The sequence below is a fragment of the Scatophagus argus genome, chromosome 20 (assembly GCF_020382885.2).
Source record: "Scatophagus argus isolate fScaArg1 chromosome 20, fScaArg1.pri, whole genome shotgun sequence".
NCBI classification, from domain to species: Eukaryota; Metazoa; Chordata; class Actinopteri; family Scatophagidae; genus Scatophagus; species Scatophagus argus.
Window position 1 is genome coordinate 1,734,250 of NC_058512.1, and position 21,474 is coordinate 1,755,723.

Genomic DNA, 21,474 nt, shown 5'->3' on the forward strand with positions numbered 1-21,474 from the left:
CCAAGTACCATTCTGAAGTACTGTACTGCAGTGTTTCTGTGTTATTGCTGCTCCACTAAATGTCAGAGGGAAGATATTAGATGATTATGCTTGTGACTTGTGGACACTCAAACAAGACAGAAGTGTAGTTGGAGCACACTGTCACATGATTAAAGAGGAACAACTGATTCAACAAGCCTTTGGGAGTAAATCTGCACACACACATGGAGGTGCATGAAGTGTGACTCACTGACCCAACCAGGACCCTTTTTACCAGCTAGCACTCCCACCACACAGATGTTTAAATAACTGCTCAGGGCCTAAAGACTTCACTAAAACACAAATATTGTAGAAAAGTTTTCAAAAAATTCAAGTAAATTCATCTTCCGATTCATCTGGTGACCCTCCGGAGGGGCCCGACCCCTCAGGTTGGGAGCCACTGGCCTGAGCTGTCCGCTAAACTGCTGCTCTGGCACTGACGCATCAGTCTGAAGAATCAAATATCATCACAGAATCAGAAATCCATGACAGATTCTGCTGCACTTTGACTACTTTCACTGCTCTGTCGCTGTAATCAGCAGTTAAATGATTACGATGACGACTGTTTTGCTTTAACCCTGCCTCTCTGACTGTATGCATGTGCTGAATCACAGCTCGTATCCGTGCACCATATGGGAATACTTTGCAATAAATCTATTTTTGGACCTTTATTTTCCCCCCAGCTAAACAGCTGCACTTATTATGTGCAATACAATACAAATCCAATAGGGCCGCTGCACTGTGCAATTAGAGACTGTAATGAATATGTAATTCTATTATTCAGCACACAAAGCCAGGAGTTAACCTTAAGCCATTTTATAAGAGTGGTCACCGGGGCAACGAAGACAAACGCTGTCACACGCGTGGGACGTCACCGCGACATGTGAAACGCTTCCTCATGCCAAAGCAACCACTTGGATTTATTGAGCTGTGGTTTGTGTGTCCCGGAGGACCACTTCCTGCCTTCCAAACAACTGCCAGTCAGCCAAAATGTGCAGCCCCGCTCGGCCTGCTGTCGCCCCCTTGTGGCTCCTTCGTGAAGGTCTAATCGTTTGCCACCAGCTCCCCCAACTCTGTGCCCAGAAAAAGTGACAAAACCAGCTCGCAAAGCGTGAACAGAGTGTCAACTAACAGACTGAATGAAAATGAAAAATATAAAATAATTACGATCAGGTTCCAGCGTTAAGTTGTTTCGATGGGTCACAGACGTTTCTTCAGACCAACAGGAAGTGATGCAGGATAACAAAACAATCTAAAATGAAAGAGCTCATTTTCATTTACAGCGTGCTTTTTAAAAAAGAAGCCAGTTTAAAAAGTGTTTCACAAAGCAAACATTGTCAATCAACAGAGAAAATAACACACACACCGCACACGTAACAGGACACACACGCTGTACAAACAGATAATGAATCAGAATGTGGACAAACACAGAAGTGATAATATAAAGTAAATCTTCATAAGAGAGGTTAATAACTGACAAACACTTGTTATAAACACTCACAACCACATTACAGGCTGGTTAAAACCAACCATTTAAAGTGTTACCTGTCTGTCCGTCCATCCGTCTGTCTGCCTGCCTGTCCATCCGTATTAGCCTGAGCATGATGTATTGTAGCTGCACAGTGGGAAGAGGCTGATGGATGCTTGATGTGATGGGATCGGAGCTGCAAATGATGCAGAAATGCTCCGGGGATAAAACCGGAGTTGTGTTTGTACAGCAGTCAGTGAGCAAGGCTGCCCATGAGCAGGACATCCCAAACCCTGCAAACATCAGAGTGTGCAATCACACAGATGAACAGAGCGGTTAATTCAATTTTAAAATGCCACCACTTTGAGTCCAAACCAAAGTCCAGGCAGGACGGGATGTCGTGAAGGCTTCAGGCCTGATTTATGAATCACCAGCATTTTCCACAGCCTGAAACGTCGCTGTTTTGGTTCAGCTCACCAGCTTCATTTCTGTGGTGGTTGAGACCAAAAACAGAGCGCAAAGGAGGGGGCCGACAAAAGCATCTGTTTTCTTTGTGACAATACATTTGGTAGAAAATCCAGTGGGTTTTCAAATAGTTGACTCAGCTTCAGAAGAGGGAACATCACATGGCTTTTATTGGACAGTTTGGTAGTGATGCAGCCGCTCCCAGTCAAAGACAAAATTTTAAGGATGGACAAGAAATAAAACAGGAATAAAACACAAGAAAATAGGAGAGGAGAGACAGAGAAGCTGGCATAGTTAATGACAAATGACAGGAAACAAACTAGAGGAGCGGTTTTGGCTCAGCGCCAAGTCTCGTGAGCTAACATGTTGTCAACAGGATTCACAGCTGAGAGAGACTGCAAAGGGATGGACGTTGTTGTTAGAATGACTGGAGACGACAGCGTGAGCTTGTCTCGCCTGGTGGTTTTCTGAAACCTTCAGGAAACCTTCAGAGGGCGTCTGGGTGAAGGAGAGCAGGAGGTCTTTCCACAAAGCAGCACCTGAATCAATAAATATTACAAACAGCTTCGTAACATAAAAACTGTCTTTTAAAGCCGTTATTTCTTTAAAGGGATTTGAAAGGTGATCATCAAAAATATGTGAAACATAATTGATTTGATTTTTCCATTTGGCTGATGTTTGTTTGTTGTCGTCCAACGTCGTCTCAGCTGGATTATGAATGAATCTCGACCCAACAACGTGACTGAACCAAATCACGGGGAGCATGAGGAGAAACCGCCTCCGTCATGTGTAACGCAGCTCCACCCGCTGCAGGATCCAGCAGACGCAATGAAAACATCATATCAACGAACAGAAGAGACGTTGTTCTCCATCAGCGTTGGCCTTTCTCTTCTTCTCTCTCTCTTCTTGCTAAATCTCGTTATCCTCATTAAGCACTGAACTCCTGTCAGCTTCGATGCACCTTGTCCCCACGAGGAAAACCGGATTAGGATGAGCTAAAACTGATCCCTGTTCAGGGCTTAAAAGGTCCCCAGATGAGCTTTAATGCAATTATGGTATAAAAGCAAACTAAAAAAGCCCAACATAACCAAATTACAAAGAAGGGATGTTTAAATGTTAGAGCAAATAAAAGGTTTTCTTTTACCTCGTTAAAGGGTCAGTTCACCCAAATTATAAAAACATCCATTTTGGCTGTTGCCTCAACAGTATTCAGTAAAACAGCATTTTACTTAAAAAAAAGCATAAAATTTTGAAATTTGTTCAGTGAGGAGAAACTTAAAAGTACTTTCCAAATGTTCAACGGCAAATTCAAAATCATTCGTGTCTTCTTGAAAATTCTGCACTAAATACAAAACAAATGAAGTTTCCTTCCTTGTAGGATGCATCAGTTTGTCGTCGCTGAACCCGCCTGCTCTGAAACGTCTCTCACACCACATTTCACTGACAGCAAACATTTCAAATCTTTCAAATAAAGCAAACGGTCACCAAAATGCTCTCCTGCTGAATCAAACGTGTTCGCTGTGGTTGCACCTTTGAACTGAAACAGAACCAGCCTGTTGGGATGGCAGCCGAACCCCACACACACACACACACACACACACACACACACACACACACACACACAGGCAGGCAGTCTGAATGTGGCATGAGTCTGCCATTTATTGTTACTGAGGAAGTTAACATGGTTAACTGCATTTCAAAGACATACGATAAACCTCTTAAGCTTTGTGAGAGGTCCCTCCCTGCTGTGTCACAGGGAGAAAGCTGGAGGAATATACATACAGTATATCTTATTGGCAAGTAGATATGTTTTAGTAAGTACATTCTCCTCTACCGGGTACTCATGTACAATATACATGTTAAAAAATATAGTTTGTTTGCATTGCGATCACCGTTTTTCCTTTCTTTTGTTTTGTTTTTTTTTTTTGTTCAAGATGAAGTAATTCACATTTACACGTGTTACAGGTTCTTGAATGGCGGTGGAACTAAAGAGCACTGTTTTGTTTTGTTTTGTTTTGTTTTGTTTTGAACAGCTGTCACATACACAGAGGCATATGCATAGAAGGCACATCTATGCATCTAAATTGCTTACATGATAAATGAAAAGCAGTTTTATCATCTGGAAAGAAAACAAAAAAACAAACAAAAAAAAAGAAATGATCCAAGCAACCTAATGCAGCCGCACTCTCAACACACACACACACACACACACACAGGGGACAAAACACAACTACACAAAGTACAAACTCATCTGGTAAAACTGCATACAGTACACCACAGTACAGGAGATCTCACGACTCGAGAGTTCGCTCGGGAGGAGAAGAACACTTGCTGTGAAGCAGCAGTCAGGTGTTAGCAGAGTCCACCGGTGGCAGGAAGCAGCCCCCCCGAAAAACAAACAAACAAACAAACAAAACAAAACAAAAAAGAAAACACCGACTTCATGATTTCTAACATTACAGAAAGAAGCTGCTTCAATCAGTGGATGTCGAGAACCGTCCTGCGTTTCCGCCTTTTCTCCAGATTGTGAGGCTGCAGTTTCTCAAGGCGCAGTGATGGCAAGCAAGAAGGCGTGACGAAGGAGAACACTTTAGGCCACGTGCTTGAAACGGGTGTCGTACACTGACGCGAAACGCTGCACTTCCCCAAGTACTGCAGCTGATTGTGAAGATGACGGTGAAGGAGCCGTCAGACATTCAGGGAGATCTTTTTTTTTTGCTTTCCTGCAGAGTTTTACTCTCATGTCTGTCCAACAAATATGAAGCTAGGGCTAAGAGGTGATCATCTTAGCTTAGCATAAACACTGGAAGCAAAGGGAAAGAGCTAGCTTTGTCTGAGCACAACTTTGTCAGCAGGCAGATTTTGCTAGTTTGCACAGAGCCAAGCTAGCAGTTCCTACCCGTTTCAAGTCTTCAAGCTAAGCTAATCAGCAGCTGGCATTTAGCTTCATATCTGGCACAGAGACATGCCAGTGGAATCATCTTTTGTTCCAAATGTAGAAACATGAAGTCACGGTTGGCGTCCAGAAGTCGCTGGAACCATTTCTTGGCTGGGAGCAGTGACTTCCTGGAGACAGGCCAGGCTCGCTGCTTCTTCCTTTCCAGTCTTCATGCTAAGCTAAGCTAATCAGCTGCTGGCTTTATGTTTACCGTACAGATACGAGCGTGGTATCGATCTTCTCGTCTAACCTTTTGCATGAAAGTTAATGTATGAATGTCCCAAAATGTTGAACCGTTCCTTTAAATGGTTTACTTTGATTAACAGAAACACAAAGAAAATATTCTCCTATAGAAGCCTGTATACTGGCGTGTGCGTGTGTGTGCGTGCATGTGAATGTGTAAACTACTGAATCCAGCTGACTATCACAGGACCAACACTCTACAACCACCAACAGTGGCTATCGATAGTGCCAAGGCTGCGTGACGTGTGATTGCTTCTTAAAACAGTGACTCTTAAAATTAAGTACATGTGGTGCTCAAAATAGGCAATGGTACACAAAAGGCATTTGTCTTAAAAAAAGAGAGAGAAAGAATGAAAAAAGTAATATGCACTTTAAAAAAAACAACTTAAAAAACAAAGTTTTTTGGCAGCCGTGCGTCTGAGGCGACGCCTGCAGCTGAGATACACAACAGACTCCCCTGAAACTGTAATGTCGTCACACTGACTCTGACACAGGAGTGCAGGCATGAAGGAGGAGGAGGAGGAGGAGGAGGAGGAGTGAAAATCAAACATGTGCTTCTCCTCCTCCTCCTCCACAGAAACTCCCCTCTCTAAACCCCCCCGGATCAGATCAGTTCTAAATCCACCAGGCGAACGAAGGCTTGACTGTGGCTGTCGCGCTGCAGAGTCAAAGTGCAGCGATAAGGGCTTTCGGCTTGAGCTCAGGAATGGTTAACCGACAGACGCCGTGCGTCCCAACAGAAGCAGTTAAACCCAACAGGAAAGTTAATTCACACTCCCAGCGGCCTCGACCGAAGTTTCTCTTCGAGGCCCAAAAGAAAGAAAAAAGGAATTCATGTTTAGTGGATTACAAATCAACAGTAAATGTGGTGTTATTACAGGCTGACAGTTCTTCATTCAGACACATTAGTCTCTACGAAGACATTGAAAACTAGACGGAAAATTTCTGCCCCACTTTTGTCCACAAATAAGGTCTCGTCTCCCTCTGCTTTACAGGCCCAACGGGCCGATTAGAGACTTTTAATTGGCTGAGAATTGTGGGTAAAAATCTTTTGGCACAGGCCTTCAGAAAACTCCTCACGTCTGTCTACAAACGATCTACATAATCCTGCTTTAGTTAATTTAAAAAAAACAAACAAACGAAAAAGAAAAAAAAAACACATCGAAAAACAAAGAGAGATGAGCAAAGGTCTTCGCTCGGTCTTCCCGTCTGAGCAGAGCGCTCGCTCGCTCGCTCGCTGTTTGAAGCCCTTGTTGTGGCGAAAATTTACAAAGACTAAACCCAAGCTGTGGTTTAGTACGTTAGGCTTCGCAAAGGCTCTTCTGATGATCACAGTGGTTTAGAATTCAACTCGAGGGCGAATGTTGGTCTAAAGATGAGCGAGAACATCTGGTGTCTGGTCTCTCTCATGCTTTTTGTTTTGTGTGTGTGTGTGTGCGTGCGTGCGTGTGTGTGTGTGTTTCCATTGTTCCATGTTGATGTGGTCAAGTCTCAGGCGTCAAGGTGTGGCTGGCGAAAGAAGTGTCAGGTATCGAGATCCTGAAGGACACAGAAAGATAAAAAAACAAAACAGAAATGTGACGTGAATTCCTGTAAAGCCTCAGAGCGCTTCTCAAAGCCAGACTGGACCTCATTCCTAATTATTCTTAATTTTTACTCAGATGCATCCTCATTTTTCTTGTCTGCGCTTTTATTTTGCTGTTCATGTAAACTCAACACTTCCTCCGCCTGTTCATAAACTTTCAGCAGTGATTCCAACAACAACTTTGTCAGACAGAAGGACTTCTTCACATTGTGCAGTCAGCTTTAATCACCACCCGCTGCCGTTTGGGTGGAGTTAAGCTGCTGTCGGTGAAATCTCACACTTCCTGTACGGATGGAGCGACCGAGGCCACAAAGTCAACAGGAAACTGTTTACTGAGGTCATAAATCAGGTGAGAAGTCGTCTCATTTTCTCATACACTCGCATCCAATCAGGAGTGAGGGACAGTGCAGAGTCACGTGATCATCCTCATCCTCATCCTCAACAAGCGGCTGTTTACCTGGAACTGATGGAGCACTGGGGTCAAAGGTGAATCTCATCTGTAGCTCTTCTGCTGCTGCATCAGACCCACGTTCTCATACACTCTGGAGCTGTCGTCCCTCATCCTGCCAACACACACACACACACACACTTTCATGAGAAACTCCCCATAAAAACTCTGTTGACAAGGATGCAAAAAGCGTTACTCACTCTGTGCAGGTGGGGGTGGGGACCGGAGTGCAAGGAGGCAAAGGGCTCTGGTCTCCTCCCGTCAGGTCAGACAAAGAGTACTTAATGTTGGTGTACTCGCGCCCTTTAATCTTACTTTTCTGTGGAGGTGAAAGCAGACGATGGTTAGAGGAGGGAGCGGGAAACAAAGGCGACGTGATGAAACGTCCGCCGCTGCACACCTGCTCCTCCTCGATGCGTCTCTGCAGCGTTTCTATGTAGTGCTGCACAGCCATGTAGATGAATCTGTACTGCGCCTCCGTCTGCACCATCCCAGAGCGCTGAGATCGAACCATCTGGATGGTCTTTGGCACGTCGATGTCGCAGTCCACCCCTGCAGCACGAAAACCATATTTTACACTGACGCCGCGTGGCTTCAGCAGCTTTACAGCAGAGCTGTCAGAGTACATGAGGCCGCGCAGGCTCACCTTTTTCTCTGATCACATCTATCAGGATGTCAATCACTATAAACGTTCCCGTCCGGCCGATCCCTGCACTGAAGCACATGAGACTTCATGTTAACAAAGTTAACCCGATTCCTGGCGTCTGTCGCAGAGGTCTTCTGTCTCGTTTGTTCCAGTGCTGGACTTGTGTGTGTGTGTGTGTGTGTGTGTGTGTGTGTGTGTGTGTGTGTACCTGCAGTGTACCGCGATAGGGCCAGCGTCCCCTATGCTCTCCTGCTTCAGCTTGACCTCCTCTAAGAAGTCGAGCACACCGCCGGGGTCAGTGGGGACGCCGTGATCCGGCCAGGCCCTGAAGTGGTACTGCCACACCGTACGTTCTGTGTTACCCTGAAAACACCGACAACCTTCAGCACACAGCGACTCACAAGAGAGCTTCTGTACCTGTTCATTACAGGAATATCACAGGATGAAGCTGGAGATACTCTGAGTCTTCAACTGTCAATCGTCAACAAATCCAGTGAAAAGAGCAAAACCAGCAAGGTGATGGTCACAAACCCACCTGTTCAAACTGAGGAGGTCGATGTTAACAATGACTCGTTAATGTAAACGGACACTTAGAGCGCCCACTACAGCATCTGAGCATCTGCTGTCTCTAGAACTGGATGTCCCCAATTTAAATCCAAAGTTCTGAACACATTTATATTACAGTAACGGCCATGAGCTTCCACTTGATTCTTCTATGTGCCAACACACACACACACACACTCACACACAGACCTTACCTGTCCAACTTTAGACAGTTTGAGCTCTCTTAAGATGTAGTCGTGTGCAGACGTCTCTCTGACGTTGCGGACTCGCATCGCGCCGTATTCCTTCAGAGCCGACATGTCTGGCCAGTACTTCACACACTTACTCTGTTGAGACACAGGAACACCAATTAGACGTCGGTGACAGTTGATTATTTTATACACAGGGGGAATAATCAACTGATAATAAATAATGATAATAATAGTGGGGGCCCAAGTAGTTTGGATTTGACTGATGGACTGAGTGACTGACACCAAAACCTGATTATCGGTGGTGTAGCTGAACTGGACACTGCTAACTGCTGGACTGACATCAAGCTCGGCCTGTGATTTGCTTGCTCACCTTCCCTCTCTCCACCTCTTTGGTGGTCATCACGATGACTCGAGAGTTCTCCTGGAACACCATCCTCCAGAAGTCACTGATGGTGTTCTGCAGACAGCCCTGAGTGGCGATGTAGCTCTTCTTCAGCTTGGCGCTGTTACTCTTCGAGTCCAGCTCGGGCTGCACGTGCACACACACACACACACACACACACAGTCAAAACAAGAGCACGAACTGAACCCTAACGCTTTGATGCCACTTTTCCCTCCTTGATACCTGATTTAAAACCACATGCATGTGACTGGCATCACTGCTGCCTGACTCGTTTCACTGGTGGGATTCTCCAGTGAAAAATGTTGCCGAACTGCTGACATTTTGCCAGCTCTGGCTGATGTTAAACTATCGGAAATCGATTCTTCTTTGCTGCTCTAAAACAGCTGTTTCCAGCGGCAGCGCAGAGCAACTCGCTGTTTTAAGGAGCAGCAAAGAACAACTGATTTCTGGGAAAAGAAAAATTAATATTTTATACAGCTGAAACTACTTTAACCACCCAATCCTGAGAACAAGTGTTTATTACGTTCTTTTCCTCAAACCAGGGATTATGCTGAAACTTAACAATTCTTCACTCTTAAAAAAAAATATCTAAAGATGGCCACAAAATGTCAGACAGTACCATGATGATATTGGCGTTGATGTAGTCGGAGCCTGGCTCATTTGGGTCCCTGTCGTTCAGCACCACGCGAGTGTGGTCGACTGCAAACACAAACACAAACAGTTAAACCCCCTCGGGTGAAGGCTGCGCTGCTCAACTGAACGGCCGATACAGCGAAGGAGTTTCTCACAAGGCAGAATGTTCTTGTATCTGTTCTTGTTTTTGTTCTCTGCCCTCTGGCCCTCTTTGCGGCTGTAGAGCAGCTTGCACTCCTGCTGCTGCAACGTCTGGATGACAGAAAGAGAGGAAAGTCAAATGTCAACGTGCTGCGACACAACCAGCCACGCTTTTCTGTTAAGAATTCACAAACCGGGACGGGTGAGCTGCAGAGAGACACGACACAACGACTCACCTCAAACTCTTCCCAGAAGCCCTGTTTGACCTTATCTGTGGCCTCCGCTAGTTTGCTCAGCTCTCGAACCCGACTTTCGATCTCTGCGGCGTTAATACGAGTAGTGTTGAGGGGCTGTGGAGGAGAACAGGAGTCGGCACAGAAATGAGAAGCTGAATGCTGCCTTCGCTCACAGAGAGGATGAGGACTTGACACTGGGGGTACCTGTTTGAGCTGCAGCACGGTGCCCAGAGTCTCCACCATGGGGTTCTTTTTGTAGTGCTCCACCAAGTCGGTGAGGGAGTCAAACTTCTCGCCTCCACCCACGTCGAACTTCAGGTCATGCTGAAGAACAACACACGTGAGTACAACACAGTCAAAATGTTCAGGTGAACAAGAAACCAGGTGAGAAATCAGGTTCACAGGACACCAGACGAATCCACGTGCGCCTGTGTGTGTGTGTGCGTGTGCGTGAGGACAGGCTGGACTGAGAGTTAAATGTTCAGCAGTTTCAGGACTGTTCCACTACAGGAACTTGATGACCTGCAACACACGGTGCAGCAACTCACAGGTTCTGCTTTTGTTTTAAAAAAAGGACGACAAAACACTCACTGCTTTAAAAGTAACAAGTAATCACATTGGGAGAAGAAATTGAAGAATTGCTCAAATTGGGGTAATATATGTTAGGATACAATATAGATATATATAAACAATATTTGTAGTGAGTTAAAAGAAAAGGAAAATATTCAAGTGAAGCACAAGTACCTCAAATCTGTACTCAAATATGCCCTGTAGTTCTTGAGTAAATTGTACGTTGTTACATTCCATCACTCTAACCTTTGACGTTCGTCTTATGTGGCGGCGGCTTACAGAGCGAGTACAGAGAGGCCGTGTAGGCCACCTGCAGCTTGTGTGCTACAGTCGCCACCCAGCGGTGAGTATGAGGCACTGCAGGACTACACAGGCCACGGTTTAAGTACACACTGAGACCCTGAATTTGTACTCTAAAAATGTAAAGAAATCAGCAGGCCTCCGGTTGCAAACTAGAGAAGCGGAATCACCTGAATCTGTCCTGTGCAGCAGGATTAGCGGCTGCACACACTCACACATAAATACTCGCATGTGTGAAGGCACGGAGGTGAAGAGCAGCGTGCTCACCTGGCAGCGGATCATGACGTGAGTGACTTTGGGTTTGCTGTCGCTGCTGTCCGTCTTGTCGTCTCCCGTGCGGACAGACAGGACGAAATCCCCCGGATGGCTCTGGCTCTCCCTCACCAGGAAGCTGCCGTTCTTGCCTTTCTCCGTCAGCAGCTTCTCAGCCTCCCTGCCCGACAGGTGTCCATGGAACCACCTGGAGGAAGAGGACACAGACGTGTTTCGACTGGCTGACGAATACGTCACATCACGATTCCTGTGGTGACGTAAACACTGCACTTGACGATTCGCTCTTTGGCTTTGGAATCTTAAATATTCTACGGCTAAACGTGTAAAATGAACTGCTTTGCCTGCTCTTGTGCAGCTGGTTTGAGACTTGTGTGCCTCAAGATGACGAGGCAGGTGTTTGGTTCAGTAGGTGAGGATCCAGCATGACAGTAGAGAGGAAGTGGTAAACCACCAACTGTTTCGGTGAGTGAGTTGGTGGTGTGGTCCGCCAGCTTTGTTAACACAGCGCTACAGCTCGCGTTTCGGTTGGTTCTGTCTGAGCTTTGTTGTGGCTTGGATTCCTCCTTCTGTTGTGGGTCTTGAGATGTCTCGGGTGGCTGGAGAGCCTTTGCTCAGAGGAACTTCTGCGGCAAACTGAGAAAATGTTTGCAGCTTCTGATGTTTCCATCGAGCTTCTCTAATGCGATACTTCAAAACGTGCATTAAAACACGCCGATGGAAACAGAGCTTATGTGGCATCACAGCTCGCTCTTCCTAAAGCTTAACAAACCAAATGTACATTTCACAAAAGGGTTATTATTTAATTTAACCCTGATTTTACTTGTGAGAGTTATAACATGTGGAAGGATAGATTTTTACTGCTAATATTTGCCTTTGATGACTGAGCAATTGAAGGAAAAGTGAAAGGATAAATAAAAGAAACTGTGGATAAACACTTTGGGTCTATAACCACCACTCAGTCACTGCATTTTCACAATAAGTCTATGTAATGGATGTGTGACATATTAGGTTAAGCAGGGAAACTTAAAGAAGAGTTTTCAACCTTCAACAAAATCCCAAATCCTTGTGGATACTGATTTATCAGTTAGGCTGACAGCAACTTCTCTGCTCATTACACACCTGAAACCTTTGTAATCCACAATACATCAAACAGAACATATGGAAGTTCCAGCAGAATAAGGTGACGTCACCACTCGCCTCTCTGAGGTGGGGTCTGCACAGTTGAGTGGATACTTGAGCTCAATAACGTCTCCGTTTTTCTCCTTCAGCTGCCCGTGATGCTCCATGTAATACTGCACCAGCTCGGCCAGCGTGGCAAACTTCTCCCCGCCGTAAAGGTCGTAGTAGTCGCCCGTGTTCTGGATCTTAATGTGGGTGACGGCTCCATTTCGCCTGCAGACAAAGCACAAACATTTAGAGAAATGTTGCCCTGAAGAGCAAGAACAGGCTCTGGCAGGAAGTTCATGTTCCTTCAAAGATTTCCTGGTAATCAGTAAAACTCAAACCACTACGTAACCTCGGATTTTTGACAGAAAATGATTAGCTGATTGAAATTATCTGCTACAACTTCAATGCTTTCAAGCAAAAAAGCCAAACATCACAAAGTTCCAGCATCTTAAATGTGAGCATTTGCTGCTGTTCCGTATCTTTGGAGGCTAAACAGAACGTCTCTGGGTTCTGGACTGCTGGTCGAGCAGGCGACACTTTTCACTTCATCAGAAGATTAATCGGTAATGAAGATAATGTTCAGCTGCAGCTCTAATTGGATCAATACTAATTTGTGTCCTGCAGCTCTTCTGATGCAGAGTTCATGTATTATAATTAAAATGAGCAAAGTGACAAACAGTTCAACGCTGAGCCACATGCACCACTAACAAACACGTTACCATCCTCATTGTTTGTGAGAGGTGAGGGACCAAAAACTGATAAATACTCAAAAGGCAGCGTGATGACGCCGAGATTCAACGCCGGCAAAACTGCAAGGAACATGTTTTTGTGACACAAAGCAACTCGACGACAGAAGCTGCGTTGAGTCACTGAAGGTGACCGCCATTATATCAGAAAATAGAAAAGGAGAACTTGTGGCAGATCTGAAGCTCGGCAGCATGTAACTTTGGATGACTTACAGTTAAGTCTGGCAGAATGAGCGCAGAAAGAGTCAGACGTGCTGGTTTGAACCAGCGGAGACCAGACTCCCTGTGGAAACGTCTCCGCAAGAGCAGCGCGACTTGATTTGTTTCCATAGGAAGTAAATACGGAGCGAGATGAGAGGCTGTTCAGCTAAAACATGAAACGGTTACAAAAATAACATCGGCTTCATCAGCAAAATGGAGTTAATGATACTTCATCTGAGAAATTTATGACTCGACAGGCTCCGAGATAAAAACCACAAACTGTCTTTTTTGGGGTTTTTTTATTAGTAGAAGTTTGGTCTTCCTTCTTTGCACAATGCTGGTTTCCCACCATCACTCAACACAGTTCAGATGGAGCAGAATTCAGCGTGGAGACTGTTTATTATATCGTTAATAACGTGATATTACATCACATTTTAAGGACCGGTGCAGACAGCAGAACAAGCTAAAGACACAACACCAGCTCATCCTATCAGCACCTTAACAGTCGTCTGTTCACACATCCAGCAGACACACACAAACATCATCACTCATTTCACTGAGACGCTAACCTCGTTTCACCGCTGGTTTGATCTCCACCAACTCCTGAGTGAAACATTGGCTCTTAAGCTCAGCTGCTAGTCGCTAACCATGTCTGACTGTTAGTTTGTGATGAGTTTGTCTGCACTTTTTCACTCAAACCAGTTTCGTGCTGCTGAGAGTCTCGAGCTGGGAAACAAAGATCTAACACAGCAGAGCCAGGAGCCGTCACTACCAGCAGAGACCCCTTTTCAATTACACAGTAATTCGATCCACTGTTATTATAAAAGAATTGATTTGAGCAGCATTAAGTCAACTAGCCGACAGACTGGTCTCCTTCAAGCAAAGTGTATGACGTTCAAAGAAAGGGAAGTCAGAGCGTTCTCTGCCGCCTTTCTCCGCTGACGCTTTTCATCTGGTTGCTGGGTGTTAGTGTACAGTCTGTGCTGCTGGCAGTCTGAATAGCAATAATGAAGTTAAGGACGGAACATTCAATGTGTCTGGTCTTCAGCTTATCATAACGACATATCAGCCATTTTCACTGCAATGTTTACATGTGTTATTGATGGAAGCAAACAGCGTGAGAAGACTCAGAGCCTGTTTTGAAAGGCTTCTGTTTACATTTGGATCACAAATCACACCTTTACAACCCCGTACAGTTTATAATCTTTAACCATTCCTAAAAAGCTCAGATTTAAAAAAAACACTGAAATAAACTCAAAACAGACGCTGGTTACAATAAAGACCAGGAAATAACACCTACTGAAGTCACGACTACAAGAGTATTTTAAAAATAACGTCGATGTACACACGAAGCCAGCGTTCTCAGGAAGGTTGTTGACACAGTATCGCAGTGTACTGCTGTACTGCACTTACCGTACTGAGAGGGTGAAGTCTCCTGGATTACTCTTACTGGGTCTGGCTAAAAAGCTGCCATCCACTCCTCGAGTCAGCAGGAGGTTTTCGGCCTCCACACCTGTGATGTTGGGGTGAAACCACCTGAAAGAGGAGAGAAACGGCCTCAGCGTCCAAAACCTATAAAGTGCTCTGCACTTAATTTGACACCTTTGTGTTTCTGCATCTTCAAAAACCCTGACAATCCAGCAAAAGAGGCGTGTGTGCGTGGCACGTCTACTGCTCTTTCCTTTGACAGATGTTATAACTACACCATTCAGCTTTATTGTGCCCAAGGGACATTTGTCCTGCAGTCTTAAAAGCCAGGACACATACAGACCTGTACATTACACATAATAAACTACAAAACACACTACATGTGCTAACCCTCTCACTTTGTCCTTCTTTTGAGGTAGTGAGACGGCTTTGAGTTGGACCTTTTTGGGGACTTTTCTCTTTTTCCTGTCTGTGAGTTTGGCTCGTGTCCGTGCGCCATTCAGACATGATCCAAGCCTTCATCCACTGGGACATTCAACCAGCGTCTGCTCTGTCTTTGTCCTAACTGTCCTCACACTGCATGCATGTGAAGACAACGTTAAGTCTTCAGGGCACTGAGGGACTTTTGCGGTCTTCAACTTACTATAGAAACTATTCACTTATGTTTGTTCTTTCTTAACCAAACACGGCCACTCTGTGCCTCCGAGCAGCAGTCTCCATGTAACTTCTTCCTTCTCACATCTATACTGTTATCTGACTTGCAGGTTTGATGGCAGTGGTGCTCGGCGTTGACTAACCTAAACATTTTCTGACCGGGCTGTAACGTTAACTTGCCGGTGTATGCTAAATGAAGCGGTCCTTAGCTAGCTCCTGCACTGCCATCAGTTTTTTTTTCCAGAAACGTCGGCACTCTCAGAGCTTGTTTACGGACATAGCAACACCCAAACAGCTGAGTCTGGTTAAAGTTAGCTAGCTCAGCTAACATAATCAGCAGACATTGTTTTCCAGACATCCCCCCCCTTACCTCCGAGATGTCATTTTTTCGTTCCTCACTTCCTCGCTGGCAGTTAGCAGTAGCTAAAATTAGCTGGCTAACGTTTCCGACCGTTTCTGCCTCAGTCACAGAGTAAAGCGCTTCATCGGTTCACACCCGGTCAAAACGGGCACCAAAATCTCGGCATCGAAACGAAATTTTAAGAGCGTGGGTTACAAAAAGTCTCTAGGCCTCGGCCCGGAGACTTCAAAGCCAGTCGATTATTGGACGTCACCAAACATGCGACAAAATAGAGGGTGCGCGGATTTTTTCACCGTGAGCGGCCGTTCCTCTCTGCCGCTTCGCCTTTTTTGAGTAAAGCCACACAGCTCGGCCCGTCCGGCAAACAGTGTGACATAAGGAGTCCTAACACTTTCACTTCGCGCATGCTCACTGCTGGCTTATTTTACGATTCCAGCGACACAAGTGGGAAGCGGCGCGGAGGGTCTCCGGAGAGTTCGTTGACGCTTGGCGAACGGTCCGCCGCGCGGCATCAGCGCAGCAGCGTCAAACCGAAACATTCCGGAATCCACCGCAGAGACCGCACGTGTCACGTGATCAGAGTCCTATCACCACAAAAAGTAGAGCAGGAGGTAACCCAAGAATGTATTATTTAGAGCTATTATATTCTGTGTTTAAACATAGATCAATCAATGATATTACTAATAATAACACAAAATTTGATCAATCAGGATATGATTCTGAAGGAACCAGAATTAATTAAAAAAAAGAAAGTAAGTAATCATATTTTAAGTTACATATTAATTCTGAGTCTGACTTTAACCTCCAGCGCAGGTCATAAAGTATTTAACTATTAGGGTGTGACTAGGATGACTTGTACTGAAAGACGCGTCTTACCAACACGTTTCACACTCATGCAGATTGTTGTATTTTTAACTTTAACCACATCGCAGCAAACTGGCCGGCTTGCAAGAAGTGCAGACATGTTTGGCATGAGATCTGTAGCTGTTAGATAGAAAGCTACCTAAGCTTAAGCAAGTTCAGTCAAAAGCGTCATGCAGCTTAAGGTAACATGTCTGCTTTCAAATTTACTCATCTGTGTAAACATATTAAAAATAATATCTTGCATGCATGGACCCCGACAAACACAATGTTGCATTTGTCTTGCTACATTTAGCTGTCTCATTTCCAAAGCGATGTAAATATGAGCTGACACAATAATTAATGCACTCATCAAACAGTGCAAACACACTAAACTTGTTCGGCCTCTCGTCTTTTAAATGACTCACTCCTCTGCTGCTGGTGGCTTCTGCAGATGTCAGGTCGGCGGCCACGCTTCGTGGAGGCGCCACCTGCAGACTGCGCTCAGCACTCGTGACATGTCGCTGTGGCACTTTTCAGCGTGTCCCCGCGTGTCACTGTCTGACAGCTGCCACGGTGCGGGGATTCACTAATGAAACGGGGCAGCGCGGACAAAGATGTGATGATGAGGCGGTCACATGTCCGCCTGCTGCAGGTGTTCTAAAAATGGCCTCAGGACGGCTCAGTGGGGGCATAATCATCGAGATGGGCTATCAGATGTTCTTTGAGGGCAGTTCAATCTATCAGGGGGGATAAATTGTATAAAAACTGACTCAACATCAGCTTTAAAGAAAGGGAGCTCTCCTCTATCGGCAGGAAACGCACAATCAGAATAGAGAAGTGCGCTTTGAAGAAGGCACTTTTTCTACTTAAAATATTTTATGTGTAATGAAATAAGAGAAGATAAACTTTAATTAGTCTGGCATTGAAATTCTCAGTGTCAAAGCAGCACAAGGATAGCTTATTAAGATACAAATATTTACACTAGGTTTTTTTTTATAAACTGTACAAAAAAAAATGTGTTCATTGAGCACAGTTTGTGGAGAAAAATCTGACAACAACAAAGTCCAGGGTTTGAGTGTTGAGTATTCGGCTCCCTGATTGGGCTTTGCAGCCCAGAGTCCAGGGTGAAGTCTTCACATGTCTTATATTGTCCAGCCAAGAGCCCAAAATCCAGGTATATTGAGTTTACAGTGACACATGAAGAGACACAAGCAGATGACCCCCTCACTGGAGAAACCATGAAGATCTTCTGTAAGGGTATGTTTGAGATATGCAGTTTCATTTGACGTTTTTCTTGGCTTTATAAAATATTTAGGATGTAGAACCAAAGCGATGACATCAAAATAAAAGCGTGACCCTCTGCGCTGTGTGGCAGTAGAAGCTGATGTCATGATCAAATGCAGAATCAAACTGGGCCTCATTTTGACAGCGTTTGCGCACTCTGTTAGGTTTGGCCCTCGCCGCTTGCCGTTTAAGCCTGTACGTGGCAGTCAGAGAGCTGTACACAGCAGCTGAGGCTGGATGCGGCTCCTCTCCTGCAACACTTCACTCATTCAAACGGACATCCCGCACTCATTCAGGATATACTGAAGCGAGGACGCTTTTCACATCGTCAGACTTGGTGTGATTCCCGCTACGAAACATCTGAAACATGTTTACCGTGTCGGAGCTGGTTGTCTTGCTGGCCGTCCTGTCTGCTACTGCGTCCGGCTACTTCGTTAGCATAGACGCCCATGCCGAGGAATGCTTCTACGAACGGGTCAACTCAGGCACAAAGATGGGCCTCATGTTTGAGGTTGCCGAAGGCGGATTTCTGGACATCGATGTTGAGGTGAAATATTTAATTGAGATAATAATATTCCGTTCACCCAAGGTGGGGAAATAACTATGTTTATTTTTAACCTAACCTGCGACTGTTGAACATGAGGCCTGTGCTAACGTTAACGTAGCTGGCGCCGTCTGCGTAACATTTAGCGTCAAGTGAAACTAGTTGCTGTCCTTGTTGTTGGCTGTTCGCTAACTGGCTCGGCCGCAAAACATTTTATTTTGTGCATGAAATGATTACAGAGGTATTACTCTGTCATATTCTGTTCTCAAATGTGTGACAGTTGTGGTTTAATTAATCATAACGATACAGGAAGTGTAGCGTTAGCATTGTGTCCGGCTAAGTTATGCTAACTACCTGTGTAGCCGATGCGATGACCTAATCTAAGTTAAATCTAATAACGTATGTAATTAACTAATTATTGTACGACCTAATATTTTAGCCATGGTTTACAGTGGTTTATTTGTTAATAAGTTGATGTAGTTTAACGTGCAAAACAGTGTTTAGTGTACACAGATGTTGCTGCCATATGTCACAGCTGTCATGCAGCAGCGTTCCTAAGTCACACATGTATTCCCTGTGTTCTCCATAGATAACAGGGCCGGATGGCAAGCAGATTTATAAAGGTGACAGAGAGTCCAGTGGGAAATATTCCGTGGCAGCACACATGGACGGAACCTACAAGTTCTGCTTCAGCAACAAGATGTCAACCATGACACCCAAGATCGTCATGTTCACGATCGATATTGGAGAGGCTCCAAAAGGCCAGGATATGGAGACAGAAGGTACACGAAGAGTGTTGGTGTGGGTTAATGCATCTAAGTTAAGAAATTTGATTACTCCTACTTTAGCCTTTTTCCCCTCGTGCATCATTCAGGGTGCACTCCAGGTTTTCTTTCTGTCTTCTGCTGTTGTTGATCTTGTGTCTCCGTTTGTGGTTATTCCTGTCCTGTTTTGACTTTACTTTGGGTGCTCTTTTCCTCTTTGTAGGTGGTGACGGCTGGGATGGTAGGGCACAGGGCAGGCCCTTGTGAAATAGACTTTTGAGTTTGAGTTGCGCTGCAGAGTTCTTTCTAACCAACGTTTTTCCTGTAGTATAAACTAATATTGTGCAGAGGTTGTGATATTAGTGAATGGTTTGACTATTTGCACAGTGAGAACATGTAGGATCTTTAAATGTCTCTGGTGATGAGACGGCATCACCTGCGACATGCATCACAACTGTGACTGATACTTATGCACGTCTTGCACACCTGGTGCATGTTTGTTTTGTTTTCTGGTTTTGTTTGTTTTTTTTGCACACAGCCGCCACGTTATGTTGCGGCCATTACTGATGATGACTTTTGTCTGTTGCAGCCCACCAAAACAAGCTGGAGGAGATGATCAACGAACTGGCTGTTGCCATGACGGCTGTGAAGCACGAGCAGGAGTACATGGAGGTTCGCGAGAGGATACACAGAGCAAGTGAGTCCTGAACTGTTAAGAGCGTGTTGGTCATTTTAAGTGAGCGTAATTTCACACGCTGTCTCTTCTTCCCCTTCCAGTCAACGACAACACAAACAGCAGAGTGGTGCTGTGGTCGTTCTTCGAAGCTCTGGTCTTGGTGGCGATGACACTCGGACAGATTTACTACCTGAAGAGATTTTTTGAAGTACGGCGAGTGGTGTAGTGCGATTAAATGATCCCTGTGTGTCCTCCGCTGTTTTCTCCAACACCGAGACAGTTATTTACACTCTGCAAACGAGACTGTCAGTTTTGAGTAAAGCCTACATTTGATTGGATCACAGATGTTTTTTTTTTTTCTCCTGTCACCTTTTTGGTTCCTTCTTAAAAATTGTAATTAGTGTTTGTTTGGAGCGAATGGCCAAAGGATTGTGGGATAGATTTGGTTTCATTAGTTCTTCTTTTTTTAAAATGTTTCACAGATATTTTTTTGTCCGATACTGTTTGATGAAAGCATCAGTTACTAGCCAGTTCAGTTTTGTCTGTGTGAATGACTGTGAAGCTCATAAGTTTAAGCAAATGTGGACAGATGAAGAAAGACTTAGAAATGCACATAAATCAATAGGCATGTGTGGCGTCTCCACGGGAGAATGTAGCCCTTATTAAGACATAAACGGGACCCTTTTCGTATGATCATAACAAGAAAAAAAAAAAAAAGCATTGGATTTTTTTGTCTGGGATGTCGGAGGTTTTATGTCTCAGCCAAGTCAGACGATCTACTGGCAGATATGAGCTACCTGTACATCTTTAACAACAAATCGCACTCCTGATGGATACGTTTAAATACCTGAAGGACTGGCACTGCAGCTGGTCTCTAAGGGAAACTGTACAGCTTCTAGTTCTGTCTGTTGATTGGCGCCTCGGCGGGCTTCAGTTGGCACCCTTTGCGGGGAAACTGTGTAACCACAGGCTGATTTGAATCTCCAAACACTTTCCCTTAGCAGTAAGACGTCGAGGAGCTGAGGTTTATTTTTAAACTGAACTACTTGGGGTGCAACTCCAAAGTGTAGAGGAATACTGAAATACATGTTACATGTTGATTGAGGTTGGCTGGGTGGGTGGGGGGTCTGACACCTAATTACTGCTGTGTGCTTTAGTTGCTTCTACTATACTTATTTTGTTGGGGTTGGGGATTTTAAATTATATGATTGTATACAATTTTGAACTGTTTGTTTTTCTGGAGCATATCCTGCGACATGCAACTGTTTGGACGGTGCCTTTCAAATGGGTATCTTTGACCTTTTTTCTATCCTCACACAAGGTAGGAACGTGAATCCAAGGCAGTAGCTTCACATCTGGCACACACAGCTGCAACACCTGAAGTGTTGCCTGTCGCTGAATGTGCTCCAGTTTTGTATCAGAAACAATCTTTGGTGAGCTCAGGCGGGTAAACTGCTCTGAGCATGGTCTCCTCAAGTTTGTGATCCCAATAACGTCTGCTCAGTGGATCTGTACAAATGTAGAAAGGTTGTCTGTGGAAAATGCCCCAGGTTTCATAATAAAGCCAATATTCTGTACGATTACTTGGATGTGTCTGAACGGGTGCTGACAGTATCTTTTCGGGGAAGACTGGCTGCAGATCGTCAAATTCACTGGTTCCCAAACTGCAGGAATCTCATGGAAA

General features: G+C 44.9%; 2 protein-coding genes across 2 annotated transcripts; one reads left to right on the forward strand and one right to left on the reverse strand.

Annotated features, from left to right (window-relative positions):
- Positions 1-3,584: 3,584 nt before the first annotated feature.
- Positions 3,585-16,102, reverse strand: ptpn11a (protein tyrosine phosphatase non-receptor type 11a). The gene is made up of 16 exons (XM_046374494.1): positions 15,689-16,102; positions 14,650-14,772; positions 12,320-12,514; positions 11,117-11,309; positions 10,184-10,303; positions 9,980-10,093; positions 9,758-9,854; positions 9,589-9,668; positions 8,937-9,095; positions 8,570-8,701; positions 8,020-8,174; positions 7,812-7,879; positions 7,566-7,717; positions 7,366-7,484; positions 7,175-7,280; positions 3,585-6,671 (listed from the first exon to the last, which is right to left on the reverse strand). The coding sequence occupies exons 1-15, from the start codon at positions 15,700-15,702 to the stop codon at positions 7,211-7,213; spliced, it is 1,791 nt and encodes a 596-aa protein (XP_046230450.1). The 5' UTR covers positions 15,703-16,102; the 3' UTR covers positions 3,585-6,671; positions 7,175-7,210.
- Positions 16,103-17,980: 1,878 nt separating this feature from the next.
- On the forward strand, positions 17,981-21,367 carry tmed2 (transmembrane p24 trafficking protein 2). Its single transcript, XM_046374527.1, has 4 exons — positions 17,981-18,353; positions 18,940-19,132; positions 19,704-19,811; positions 19,892-21,367. Exons 1-4 carry the CDS (start codon positions 18,174-18,176, stop codon positions 20,014-20,016), a joined length of 606 nt encoding a protein of 201 aa, XP_046230483.1. The 5' UTR covers positions 17,981-18,173; the 3' UTR covers positions 20,017-21,367.
- The last annotated feature ends 107 nt before the right edge of the window (positions 21,368-21,474 follow it).